Source organism: Anser cygnoides, chromosome 17, assembly GCF_040182565.1.
Source record: "Anser cygnoides isolate HZ-2024a breed goose chromosome 17, Taihu_goose_T2T_genome, whole genome shotgun sequence".
Lineage (NCBI taxonomy): Eukaryota > Metazoa > Chordata > Aves > Anseriformes > Anatidae > Anser > Anser cygnoides.
The window spans coordinates 8043831-8058543 of NC_089889.1; the positions used below are offsets into that span (position 1 = coordinate 8043831).

General features: G+C 40.9%; 1 protein-coding gene across 4 annotated transcripts in view; it reads right to left on the reverse strand.

Moving 5' to 3' along the window:
* The window catches only part of LOC106031230 (uncharacterized), a 32704-nt gene that overhangs the window by 12750 nt on the left and 5241 nt on the right, over positions 1 to 14713 (reverse strand). For 3 of the 4 annotated variants that reach the window (XM_066979126.1, XM_066979125.1, XM_066979123.1), the window contains exon 2: positions 1822 to 2816. In XM_066979126.1, the coding sequence (XP_066835227.1) occupies positions 1822 to 2816 (995 nt within the window). Of the gene's footprint in view, positions 1 to 1821; positions 2817 to 11247; positions 11348 to 14713 lie in introns of all 4 variants that reach the window. The other variant, XM_066979124.1, reaches the window with a different exon arrangement.

Consider the following 14713-nt stretch of genomic DNA (forward strand, 5'->3'; position numbering starts at 1 on the left):
TTCTCTGTCAGTCAACTATAGAACATTACTATGTTTTGTAAATATCTGAGAAGCAAAAAGCCAAATCGTACATGTGAGCAGCATGCCCTGACTTTCTGAGCAGACTGCACAGCACAAATTACAGACAGTGGAATCTCACATTGATTTACTTTGGTTTGAATAATACTCAGCTTCATGGATAGCTGCAGTGAAATTAAATAGGGAAAATGGAGCAAGAACAGCCTACTCAACATGTGTATTAGCAAGACTGCTGCCATAGCAAAGGCAGCATGTTTCTGCCGCTTTTGAAGTTTGGCAAGGGTATAAAAATGAAGTATTTAGTATCTGGAAGACATTTTCCACCAGACGTTTTCCTTTAGAGCTAGCAAAAAAATTGTGGTCTAAATTAGTATTCTGCAAGCTCTTTAAAAAGGAAAAAGGTTAGTTAGATGTAACACATGCAAGTTTAACTCTTGCAACTATGAAAAGCCCAGACCCTGAAAGCAGGAATTTCTATATACAGCAAGGGAGATTATATTTAAGCTCCACCACCTTGCCCACATTTTCTCATTCTCAGTACAGTGATGGCCTATATTTTGTATTTATTCAGCACAGCTAGAAATGCAGCCTCCAAAAGGACAAGGAAAACAAATTTCCTTTATCAAACCAACCTCAGCTACTAGACGTTGCTGGGCCATCCTGAGAACTTTTGTGTTGGAGGATCCAAAATACTTGAGGTAGAGGATACAGGAAGAGGGGACAGACCAGTTGAATGCTGTCACTGTGAAACAAACGCTATTACTAATACCCAGGCACTCCTGGCACTCCAGAGCCCACAGGGCTCTGCTGAGCCCTACAAGGGGCAGTATTTGTTTCAGTTTGCCTGATGCTTCCATTGCAGTCAAAATATTTGAAAAAATACTGTTTGTTTTGACAAAAACCTGGGGAGCTTGTGCTTTGTTTTGAACTTGTTGGAAGGAGAAGAAAAAAGGCAATGTTTTTACAGAAATGTTTTCACTAGAGTTAGTAAGAAAAATGCAAACATGCTGGGGGGGTGGAGAAGCTTTCTCCTGATAGATATATCAGGAGAAAACAAATAAAAGCAATTGACTGGAGAGGACTGCTTTCATCACTGGCTGGTTTTAGCTGTTTAACTGGTTAGCATCAGGACCTGGAAACCAGCCACCCAAGCTAACCTTAAGCTCACTTGGCCAAGTCATTTCAGATGACCTTTGTGGACAGGCACAGATACCACAGCACAGCTCGTGGCTCTTCCCCTAGCAGTGACTGGGATGTGTAGGTAACTGCTTACCTCATGAGGTGCATTAGAATTTCAAAGTCTCAGAGTCGCTTGAATAAAATTTGCTTCCAATTGGAAAATGCTAGTTAATGTAGGTAACCACATGTTAATTCCAAGTGGAAGTATTTTAGTTGCTATTTACTTTTCTGCAGAGTGTTAATGTGCAGTGCTTGGCCTGCTTGGGATACTCAGGAAAAGGTGATCTCTGTTCTGCATTTGTCCCCAATGCACCTAGTGTCCCAAAACTGAGAAACAAGTAGCAAAAGCAAATAATGACCAAGAAAGTCCTCACTTTCCAGGTGTTTCTGCAGGAAAAATAAAATAGATTGGAGGCAGTGGAGCTGTAGATCTGGGAAAGAAAACTGTGGAGCATGTGGCAGGAATAGAATCTGGCTTTGATTTCCTCTGTAGCCACGCACTAATGTACTTAAAGGACAGCAAGCATTAGAAGAGCAAAGGAAATGTATATTTGTTTTCTGGTCTTTCCCATCATGTACAGATAATGTCACATGCTTCAAAGGCTCAGACATGCATCATCTTACCTGCAAGCTATGCAGAGGGCAGAGAGCAAAGCCAGTGTGAAGAAGACGGTCCCTGTTAAAATTGCCAGCATCATCATGTTTTCCTTTCTTTCCTGCCTCACAGCATCTACAGTGTTGGGTTCAGTGATGTTCTTGTATTCAAAGAGCATTGCAAAACCTCGTCCCCGGTCAGTGGTGGTAATTAGCTCCATGATAACCTCAACCATTTCCAGAGATGAACCAAAGACCATGGTCTTGTTTAAAGGTGAATTTGGTCCACAGAAGCGAGACGAAAAAGTGATGAGATCAGAAACATACAATACATCATGAGGACAGACATCCACTGCTGACTGTGGGCTGGAGGAGATTTCCACTGGCAGTACTGTCGTGGGGAGAGTCCAGCTCTCTCCCAAAACTTCATCTCTCTCACTAGCAGCTAGGCGGGCAAGCAAAATTTTGCCTTTCAAATCTTCCTCTGTTTCTTGGTCACTGATATTTTGTCTCTGCATCGTGGCACCACTCGCCACAGAGAATGGCAGTTCTTCTGTTTGGGTCTTGGTGATCCCTTTGGGTTCCTTCATCTGTTTAGACTGGTTTTCTTCAGATGCTTGTTTGGCTTCATCTTTCTTTGAGGCAGCTCCTGGAAATTGTTCCAGGTGACCAGAAAGCTCTTTTGACTGATCTCCTGTGCTGCTCAGATTCTGAGCCACCTTCGACATCCAGGTCTGGAGAGAGGATTCTGTGGTATGGAGAGCGAAGTCCAGGTTTTCCTCAGGAGGGGGCATGTCCTTACTTTCCGTTACAGCAGGGGCTGAAAAGCCATCCCAGGAGGGTGGAGTTTCACTAGAGCTTTCAAAAATGTCAAAGTCAAAAATTTCCAAGATGAGATGGGTTCTCATGGGAATGAAAAATTGCCAAACGCAGTGTGTCCCTGGGTGGTAGTTGTTTGGAAAACCTGGTGATAAAATCAGGCCTCTTTCCATCGATTCCACAACTGCACCACAGGAATAATATACCTAGGAAATTAAACAAATAAGCTTACATCTTGCCAGAGACAATATACAGGATGCAGCCTCTTAGACCTACTGAAGGTCCTATCCTTCCCCGTTAGTGACTGGTATAAGAGCCTCAAGAAATGGGAATTCATTAAGCTCATAAAAGTCTGTCTTCTACTTTCACATTTAGAGCATTTATCTCTCATATGGACAGCCATTCTTAAAGACCGTGCAAGTGTATATGGAATAATCAACCTCTGCAGAAATGTAATCTAGATAAGTAATTAATTTCCATTCCTTTTTCTATTACTGATCATAATAGCATCAATTTCTGCTTTTGGCTAAGAGGTGTTCCCATGTTATTGATTACTGAATACATTACTTGCTGACATACAATTTTTTCACTGCACAAATGTGTCATCCTAAATGGCTTGTTGTATGTTCAAAATCTTAAGAAGCTAAAGAAAAACTGTCACCACAGTATCTTGAACTCTGTGTTATTTTCATTACAAAACCATTTTTTCAAATGTAAAAAGGCCCTTGCAGTGATTATTACGCATGATTCATGCAACCAACTCATCCTCTGTTTCAAAGACATTGTCTTATTTACTTCAATAAGCAGTAAAATTTGGGTGGTTGTTATTGGGTAAATTGTACTTCAAATGCAAAGCCTCTCAAAATAGTGATAGCAGATACCAGCTCTCACTAGCAAACTAGCAATCAACATGCATTTTGTGTAACAGTGATAGTCCAATGTGAAATATGTTATTTCTTCTTTCTCCATAAATAGTCTTCACAGTCCAAAGAGGACTCTCCGTAAATGGTTGTGCTACCTACCACTTTGCTTGTTCTCTAAAGGTGTATGAGGCTGTTTTCCGCGTATCATGTTTACAATGACCTTCTCCCAAAGATGCTCTCAGAGCCTTTTTTCAAGATTCTTTCATAAATTTGGAGAGCAAAGAGCCCTGTCTCTGCCTTGGGCAATTGTTTTTGAAAAGGAGAAATAATAAGTCAGAAGTACTTAGGTCACAAGCCTTATCTAGGGTCACGTGTTTACTAGCATTAATTGGAAGAGAAAGGGAAGGCTTTGGGGGTTTGTTTTTCTTTTTTATTATTATTATTGGAAATGATTAGTCGTCTTGGTCTGTTATCTATTTAAACACAAAGGAAGTTTGGCAGTAGAACAAACAAAGCTTATGAAGTCCATATAAAGCCACAAAGATCAAAATACTCAATTTTTTTTCTCATGCTCCTTTCCTTTGGCCCATATTGAAATGGAAAGAAAAAAAAATGCAATGCCAAATGTTAAAAGCCCTTAAGTAAAAACAAAAAGCCAGACCTGTTCTGCAAGGCATGAACTTTGTTTTCCAGCAGGTGCTTTTCATATTCAGAGTAATTTCAGGGTAGATGTCAGGGTGGCAATAAAAAAGGACCAAAACAGCAAAGTGGGTAGAAATTGTTTTCCATACTACAGATTGAAATCCAATCTTTGACTTTTAAAAGTGTCACTTAAATCAAAGGTTGTGCTAATTATAGTGGAATAAACTACGGGCTTCTAACTTAAGGCACCTGGACTATGGCTTGAAGTCTCAAGTGGAAAAGAAACCATATTCATGCACCCAGATCATATTATTTTCTGTGAATGCTTTAGGTGCCCCACAGCATGTAATGCCAAAATAGGTAAAGAGAAATTTACAGATCTTTCCTCTAGGAGGTAATTTGTTGTTGTTGTTCTGATCTAAATTAGTTAATTCATGGTAAAAATCCAGCTGAGAACAGCAAAACTTTATCAATTTAGGAGGATATGAATCCTAACATTTAGTTTCACTTCCTAATTTAGTTTAGAATTACAGATACTTTTGTTGTTGTGTGGGGGATTTTACTGAAAACTAGATGATTTCCAGTGATTATACCCTTTCTTCTGTTAGGGAGAGGGTTAGAGAGGGTTACTCCTACACTAAGAAGAAAGAGGGCTTCCCTGTGACTTCCTTCTCTCATGGAGTAGCAGTGCAGACATGTCTTTGTTCTGTCTCTTGAGCTCACTCTTAAATATTTGTATATCAAGACCCAACAAATAATGTCTAACTTTTCATTTAAAAGAAGTACCCAGTTTTGGAGCCAGAATGTGCACCAGAACTGCTGCTATTGAAAGGTACTCATGGCTGTAGGAGGATTACACATCAGCCCAAACTTCCTTAATTAGCAGTGATTGAGGGTTGAGATTTTATTTTGAGAAATATGTGAACTGACCTAGTTGTCTTTTTTCAGATACTGAGAAGGCAGTTGGAAGCATTCACAGCCCCACCTCTACTACCAGAAGACTTTGTTAACACCCAAAAGCAGCAGCCATCAGCTCAGTGGATCTCGTGTGATTAATCAACGAAGTGTTGAATGGGTAAGTGCATTGCTATAAATCCCTCGCCCCCACTCTCAAGAGACGTTCGAATTCCTGCCTTCATTTTCACTTGAATCTGTCATCATTTGGAGACTCTGTGCATGTCCATGGAGCCTCAGTGTCAGGCTCAGATGCTTTTTGTTCACCTGCGAGACACGTGGTTGCCAGTCAGCAGCAATATTTAGTTGAATCCCAACAGGTATCCTGTGTCCGCAGACCTAGGGATGGTGGATTTGTGCAACACATGCATTCCAGAAATATGGCTGAAAGGTCATGGCAATAGGGCAATTTTTCATTTATTACGGCTTGGGAGACTGAAAACCTTCAAGATTTGTTTGGAGAACAGGAAAAAAAAAATACACAAGGGACAGGAAATGCAAGACAGATCTGCAAGGGAGAGGGGGGGAGGATTTCTGATGAGTTTATAATCCACAACTGAATTACTGACAAAACTGTTTAGTTCATTTACATCATCCATTATGAAGGCTGAATTTCATCAATTAAACACAGATGTTCCCTTCCGCAGCAAGTTATAAATTCACAGGCTTTTGACAGAGGCATGCAAAAAATTTGGCACATTTTTTAATCTTTGCTAATGGTAGGTTGTTTTTTTAAAAAGCAACAGTTGATATATGCCTACACCAATTAGGCCAATTATGAAAAGGGTGGGGATTTATTTATTTTTCCAATTTTTTATCTGTTCAGAAGATAAGCCGCTGAGTTTGTTGATGAGACGCACATCAAACTCACGTGGGTTCAGAAGGGACCTATTCAGAGGAACATTTTTTTTGGCAGGCAGCAAGGGTTGCAGTTTTCAAGCATACAAAGGGGTGTGATTGGCAATGGTTAATGTACTGATACATGAAATACAGTGGCTTGCCAGAGGAAATCTTAAGGTGTGAGGAATGGATAGGTGATTACCAGGCAGGAGGGTCTTGCAAAAAGCCACGAATGTGGCAGCTTGCCCACAAGAGCTCTTCAGTGATGGGTAGCGGCCTCTGCCCAAACCACTAGAAGCAGGCAAGGCTCAGTTTTTCAAGCTTCTCTGGCCTGCCTCCAAGAGAGGAATGCTTCAGGCGTGAGGTGGTGCTGGGAGCCCAGAGAGAATGTGGGGAGGTTGCTGTTACATGTAGCTGGTAGGAGAAGGTGACACGGCTGTGCAGTTTAGCTTGTAAAGACGTATGCCCTGCTGAAGAGGAGACAAAGTGATGCAAGGTCCTGGTTAGGGAAACCCTCAGCCCATTTGTGTTCATAGCTTTTGTTGAAGCCCTGAGTGCAGTGGTGATACATTTTCTTCATTCATGTTAATGCTGGTTATGAGGAGCTGCTGTTCACAGCATTCTGGAGGACGCTGTCCTGCCTGCATAGTCCCAAAGACTGTTTATTTTTGAAGTGTTTATCTCAAAGAAGGGGAAGGAGGACGTCCTGTCTTGATGTTTGTTATTTGTGAGCACAATCTCAGATTCTCTGGCTTGAGACCTGTCCAGTGTAGTTTGTTTTCTTTTACAACATACCCAAGAAATATCAAGTTATCTTGGTGTGTACACAGAGCCAGAGTGAAAACCTCAGCAGACCAAACTGGAGACATACAGTGGAGCCACTAAATTTCTAAGACAACCTCAGGGGCCAAGATGCACACTTGATAGAGAATACCCAGTTTCAGGTGTGTGGGGAAAAGATGTGCAAAGATCATAACCCACTTCTCCCTCATTCATGCATTATGCACATCTCAGCTTCTGTGCATTTCTCACAAGTATTTCCAGTTTTAGGCATAAAAATGTCACTTCCACTTCTTTTTAGAAATGCCAGAGAAGGAATAATCAACTACACTTCAAGCTGACTGAACTTTTAAGAGCTGCCGCATTTATTAGTGTCTTCAGGAACAGACGTGTCTTATCTCCTTATCCAAGTTAAAGGGCTTTTAGGTCTTTGTTTGAAGGCTGTACTAGAAAGATTTAATATTAGAGTAATGAGTGAAGATGAGGATAGAACTTGTTTATGCAGACCTTAGGCCCTTAAAGAAGATCACTCTGAAGTCAAAATGTTTGGTTATGATCCTGTGCTTGTGACCACAAGGTTCTTTTATATTTTGTCATTTCCTGTAAAGTATACCCACTAAATAGATGATACATCACTGATTACGTGGTGGTTTTTTTTTGGGGGGGTGGTAGTAAAAAGAGAACCCTTCTCCAGGTAGATTTTTTGCTTTGTTTATAAAACAGTCTCCTAATGTGTCATGTGTCCTGTCCCGCCCCCCCCCCCCCCCCCCGCCCACCAAGGCTGCCTAGTAGCCTTATCTTGTCAGCTTACAGCCGACTGTACACCATATGTAGAGATATGCAATTAGATGTTGGACAGAAATGGACGCGGTCTTAGAATACAAGACTGTTCAGTCTGGATAGTTAAATTTAGCCATCTGAACTCACCATAGTATTTATGGGGTGAAAATCCAGGAAGCTTTATTTAGGATCCATCACCCCTCCAAAATTAAAAACATATAATGTGCACACATGCATGTACATGTGTGTTTCTTTCAAAGAGTTGGAAATGTTTTAAGACTACCTCATCAGCTCTTTCACATTTTATTCTGCACCAGGGACCTCTTTAAAACCCTGGCTCAACCGATCCTTGCAATTGCTCTTAACATGCAGAGCTAGGTATGGTATCTCAGTTACTTGCCCCTCCAAGCACAAGAGGTTCATTCTGAGTTAAAGATCACTCAGACTCACTTGGATATTTGAACAGAGCCAACCACCTGGGATGAAATAGGAAGTGGCCTGAACAGAGCAGAAAGAAAATGATTGAATTTAGGACTTAAAAAAGGAAAAGAAAAAAAAAGAAAAAAGAAAAAAAAAAGAAAAAAAAAAAGAAGAGGGAAAGAGATCATTCCCCACTCCTAGCTAAAGGGGGGAGAAACAAAATATGGACAAGTCTTTACTTGCTGATGTGGTTGGAACTAGCTGCAAAGCTACCAGAAATACAATTCTTGTGGTTCCCAGCAGAAGGACCAAGTTCTCCTCTCACAGTATTTCCAAGTTACAGAAGTCTGAGCTTTTCGGATGCTCATCAGATACAGGATCTAAGGAAAGACTATCCCAAGAGTAAGATCTTAAACTAACAGTTTTATAAGTGAAGTTTTATAAGTGACCACGTTTACTTCACTAGCTGACTGATCTAGAGATCAAAGATGTTAGGGCTGTTTCCAAGTGGAGGACAAAGTTAATCGGAGGTTTTATAAAATGAGCACTCTACATAATTTTGTATTTTCAGCTCATCTTATCATTAAAGGTTTATTTTCTTTCATTAGAATGAACTAGATACAGCAGCAGCACATCAACTTATTTTTCCACCTGGCAGTACAGAAATTCCTGGAACTGCCTTGGAATCACCATTTTCCCCTCTGTCAAATTGCCTTTGCTGTTTAAAGCATGAGACAGCAGCAAAAGGAGAACCTCTCATCCTGTATTATGGCAACTCTTCAAGCATCTCTGGATGCTTGGAAATAGCATGCCTGGCAGCAGTAGATCAGGACATGGGATTGACAGAGCATAAAAAAACTGCTGGTAGCTTGCTTGAATTTAAGGAGTTGTCCCTGTCTCCTTTTTCCAGTCCTCAACGGTGACTTTTTTCGGAATGATCCCCCAAAGAGCTCTCAATTTGGAGAGTATTCTGTCTGGTGAGGGGTCTTGTTCTCTCCTTCCCAGTAGCCGTGTCCTGACACAAATCCATACACCAGCACACATAGTCTGTGTTCTTGCCTTGTGCCCTGAGGAAATTCACATAAATGAGCACTGAACAGGCCTCAATTGTAGGACCCTGAAACCAGGCTGAGCATACATTTGCTTTTAATACATTTAATACAGAGCAGTTGCACTCCTGTTTTTAAACAAAGGTCTAATATTTCTTGAAGTGCGTGCAACCTGCTGGATTTAAGCAAAATCAAAACTACATTTTTTTAACAGATGTTCTGTTATTTCAGTAGTGGGTAACAGCAGTTCCACCACATGATTGTGATTATGGATGTGACATTTCCACTCTGCAAATCCCATTTCCAAGAACCCAACTCATCTTATATTACTACTTGGTGCACATCAAGCTGCTTTACAGGGCCCTGTTTTCATGCCTATCGACAAGTTTTCTACTGTTCTTAATGGCTGACAGGACATTGAAGAGAACCCACATGCAGGTAGGAAGGGGAGGGAACTACGAAGGCCTGTAGCTGCAGGAGACAAGGAAAAAGTTTTGCTAGAAGGGAAGAGGAGGGAAGCAGGAATTCACTGCAGCAATTACAGCAAAATGCAAAGTCTGAATGAGACTTAGGACTTGGAGGCCCAAATGTACCTCAGACTGTAGGCATGCTATTTTGTCTTATCCTTCCCATATGTGACTTTGCTGCAGCTGAGCCCTAAAAATTTGCAAAAGATTGCTTGGAAGGTGCTGCTTTATTTCACAGGAGAACAGACAACCTTCTCCTCACTTCGTGGGGAGGAAAAAAAAAAGACAAGGATGTTAATGTTTGCATAAGCTTGGAAAGAGGCAAGTAGGCTTTGTCACGACGGAAAGAGAATGATAGGACTCGGGACATCCCCACCTGCTCCTGGGTCAGAGTGGCCAGCTCCTCGTGCCTGCCCAGAGATGCAGCATTTCCTACGGCAGCATGCCAAACCATTAGGCAGGCCATTGCCACAACAAATCTCTGTGAATCAAAGCAGCTGCAGAAGTGGCAGGAGAAGGTCAGCAATCTCATTAGAGGCAGGAGGCCCAGGCCCCCCAGCCACGGCAAGGTCCCAGCTTCACAGCTGCAGCATATTTTGATACCTGGCCTCAAGCAGATTGCATAACTGTGCCATGAGGTCACCATCCCTCCTACTTGATCCTCTCTGAGAACAGGAGGTGGGGAAAAGGAGAAGAAAAAAAAAAAAAGAAAGAAAACACAAAACCATGGGCGCTCAGGCAACCACCAGACACAGCAACGCACTCCAGTTTCTGTGGAGAACAACAGACCTCCTCATTTAACTCCAGAGACGCAAGGCCTTTTTCTGCTTACAAAAAAATGCTTGTTCCCAGAGACACAACAAACAAGAACTGTTTTCCGAACAATCACCCATGGAACAGTACAGCTTTCCATAGCATGATCAGCAGTATACGCAGTCTGTGCATATATTGTAACTTGACATTTTGTACTTGCTTTCAGAGCAACCAGAGAAAAGTCAGGTTGATGCTCTCCTTCTTTTGAGAGGTTTTCAGATGAGAAGCAAAAGCAGTTTATCCTTATTAGGCCAGAGATGCCAACCTTCACTGGAGTTATGTATGGTGGGCAGAAATTTCTGCAGACATTTTGAAGATCCTTATGTAAGGTAATGAATAAGATCACCCAGCTATGGTCCTTGCCGCCTTCTAGACACAAAAGGCAGAGACATTTCCTGCAGAGGGAAATTCATGGTCTTAACAGCCCTCTCAAACTAAGCCTCTCAACTAAGGTGGAGACCTTAGGAGACTTACTGGCTAACTCCGTTTTCTAAAATTTCCTAGGTGAAACCTGCCAGAATACTTTCAGGATACTGAAAAGATAACAAAAATGATTCTTGTTCTTTTTCCCAACATCACAAATATGCAGAAGTTTTAGTTCTCCCCTTTACAGTTCTTTAATTAAGATTGATTTGGATTCACCTACGAAAGTCTTGCAAGTTACGGCTATGTAAGTTTGGCTAAGCGAAGTTCTCTCTCCTTAGCCAGTTCTTTATTTGTTTTAGATTTTTTTTAGGGCTACCTCTATATAGGTATTTCTACTTCATATATACTTCCACTATAGGTACTTCTGTTATTTGACAGTTTCCCAAGCTGAAGTTACTACCACAGGAGTACCCTGGTGTTTACCGATAACTCAGTAATTGCTGTATGCCAGGTGGAGAAGTACAGGTGAAGAAGTGGATAAAACATTGGAAGGAGTGTGAAATGCAGATAGAAATGCTCTGGAAGAGACCTAGGGCAAGGCATAGGACATTTTTTTTTTTTTCCTTTAATTTCATCAATACTCTTACATCTGGGTGCTCTTACTAGAAACCGAGTGCCAGGTCTTATTCTGAGCTCTTCATCCCTCACTCTGCAGCCCCACATTGCAAAATTCATGTTCTCATGTCCTTCTTCTCATCTCAGTCTGAAAAAGAAAACACCCAGGCTGCTTTTCTATGAAATTATTTGAAAAATCTATTTAAAATATGCAAATCCAGTGCTTGGAAAGACCCATTTGACTAGGCAGTCTTCCCTTGGGAACTACAACTATTACACTTGTGAGGTAGAACTATGTCAGGTAGAAATCTGTCATTAGTATCTCAAATTTATCATGCTACGTTCATGCAACAAATGCAAGTGAGATGTGTCATTATGAAGGCAGTCTGATCGTTGTTTTCCTGCTCTCATCCCAACATTATTTTTTATGGTTAAGGAAGCAAATGATATGTAAGATAACATCCACCAGGGAGTGCTAGAATTCATATCAACGACCAGCTTTTCCATGCAGACTTTTCAGGCTAATCCTTGAGTGGAAGTTCTAATTCTTGTGACTGGACACTCAATGGACATATAGAGTTCTTCCAATAGAAATGCAAGATACCATATCACATAAGATCCTATAACCATACAAAGCTTGTTCTTGTTTTCTTTTATTTTCCTTCAGAAAATACTCTTATTCAAATATCTAAAACATAAATAAATAAAAATAAAGCTTTAGAAAGAGAAATGGAATCATCATTTAGAGTGCCGCCTCAGGCAAATGATCACAAATATGACGAGGAGCATCATAAATAAAAGTAACGCTGTATAATAAAGAGTTCAAGATGCTATGGCCATTTGCTTCAGGGCTTTAATAGGTCAGCATAGGTCTTTTTTCTTATAAAGTAGGTTCTCATTAACAAGGTGCACACGACACACCATAAAAAAAAATAACAGTAAACGACAGAGTTGGTGGGAACTGACAGGGTGATGAAGGAGTTTCCAGAAGATCAATCTGGTTTTCATTTTCTATAAACTGAACAGGCCAAAGCAGCTCAAATTAAAGAGTAGAAAACATGGTCAGATTATGTCTGAACTGCTTGGTAACCAGACAAAACCTATAACAAAACAAAAGCTATAGCACTGCAGTAAAAGTTTGCTTTCAGAGTTCAATATAAAAGTCCATTCAACAAGCTAAGTATGCGTTCATAGCAATCTGTGAAACTAGTGTTCCGAAATTAACTTTAAATATGTAAACCTCCCAAATACTTGGGGGAGATTTAAATAAATCCATATGCAGCTTAGGTGCTCAAATATGCTTTGTTTTGTGTTGAGAGTACCAAAAACTGGAGAATGAGGAACTGGAAAGCAATCACAAGCAAATTTTGCTGGCCACTTCCCAGCAAACAAATTCTGATCTTTAAAAGCAAACAAAAAACCACACACATACATGTAAAGTTGCTTTGGAAAAAAAAAACTGTTTGTGCTTGGATTTCCAGCTGCATGACCCTATTGTTTCATCCAGACACTTCAGATGTTCCACGTGATGGAAGCCTATTGTACAAACATATGGAGAAGGAAACATTCCACATGTGAAAGCTAAAACCTGCTAATATCGCCACTAGCATGCTGAAAATCTTTAGGAACTGGTTTGATGTTTCACTAAATGTCACTAGCAGGTGAGAGGGCTTATGCAGAAGACATGGATAGTGATCCGTAATAAGCAAATAAAGATAAACCTCCTCCCTTTCATGCAAAAAACTTGGAGTAAAAAATATTTGTAACTAAGTTGTTAAGCAAGTATTTGCTACAGCTGAGGCTGGCCATTCAGAGGTCTGTTATGGTCTGAACACACACACACACACACTTGTCTTTGGATGGGATACAAACAGCAGCACCTATCTTCACCTCACTGTTTCAGGATTCATCTCCTCTTTTATGCTCTGAATAGGGAAATTTCTAAGACTCCTCCTTTGCCAGGATTTCAGAGAGCAGGATGCTTGTAAATTTTACTGCCTACGCATAAGGAGAGACCATGAGGGCACAGCAGGGACGGTGTGGGAGAACACAGAAAAAAGTATAACAGACGCTGCAGCCAGAGGAAAACCTAAGCACTGGGTTTGTTGTTATAGGGTCTCAACCAGTGAGCAGTTTATTTTTCCAAATAAATCTGCTTTGCAGACATCCTTTCTTCTTCCCCATTCAAGTTTCAACCAGGAAGCCTGGAATAAGTTACTGTTGATTTCAGAGGCAAATCAAAGCGTTCAGCCTACTAAGCTCGCATTTAAAGTTAGTCTTGATGAGAAACTCCTTGGGGCCCTTGTATTCAAATAGTGAAGTCTGAGATTCACCTGAACTGCCCACCCATGCAGATCTGTAATACAGGCAGGAAGATAAGCGGATGGGCAGCCTGGGCTTCAGGCCTTGGGTCTAATGGTATAGGCTCCATATTTTAAATCAAATGTAGAAGAAAAAAACAACCTTTAATAAAATCCTAGTCACTCAAGACAGGAGAATACTTACTAACCAAGACCAGGAGAGGGCTGGATTTAGGCAGAATAAGTGGATTGGATCTCCAGCAGGCACACCCACTTTGGAAAGGCTGAACAATCGTCTCTCTGGGATTTGGATTAGGTTGGAATTTTAGAGGCATTTCATCCCAGATCTCCTGTATTCGTGAATCTTTCCTTACTGGCATCCTTGGTACCTGGCCCTTGTTAATAGTCCTGCTATTACTTAACAGAATAATGAAACACGATCACTATGGAATAGATCAGTAAGAGATCAGTGATCCAAAAGTCCCTCTTCAGACCTGACAGTAGTTCTGAATGGAGGCTTGGGCCAGCCCATTTTGTTGAGGTGGTTTGATGTTGCAACCTGGCTGCTAATATAAAGAAATTAGAAGAATAGAATAGTGGATGAAAATGAGATAGCACAGCAGGTTATGGCTTGTATGTGGCAAATTTGCTTTTGTTTTGCCACTTTGAACACCACCCACCCCTGCTTTATACTGAAGTGTAATGGTGTTGCCTGTACTCCCCCAGGACCAAGGATTTCATCTAATTTAATAGTTTCTGTAATTAGATATTTGTGAAACTCTGAAATCCTCTGATGAAAGGTGCTGTAGAAGTATTACCAACTCTTCTACCATGAAAGGACTCCACCCAAACCCAAATACAGATGTTGTCCTCAATGTACATCATTACTAATCCAAATCAGCAGTACTTATGGCCTGATTTAAATCCTCCTGAAGTCCAAGATGACTTCTGTGGTTTTCAGTAGGGCCCCAAGAATTCTAGAAAGGAAATAAAGGCAAATCAGCCTTTTCTCCTCTCAAAATTGGGACCTCCTTTTCCCCGGACAGGACCAAGACTACCTGAAGTGAAGCATAAGGCCATTTTCTGCTGAGGGCTTGTTAAGAGGAGTTATAACATCCTTACATTGAGTCCAAGGACTAAGGCTGCCAGTAAGGCTCTTCTCAACTGTTGTATAATCATTCTACATATTAATGCAAGACCCTGTCCCAACTCCA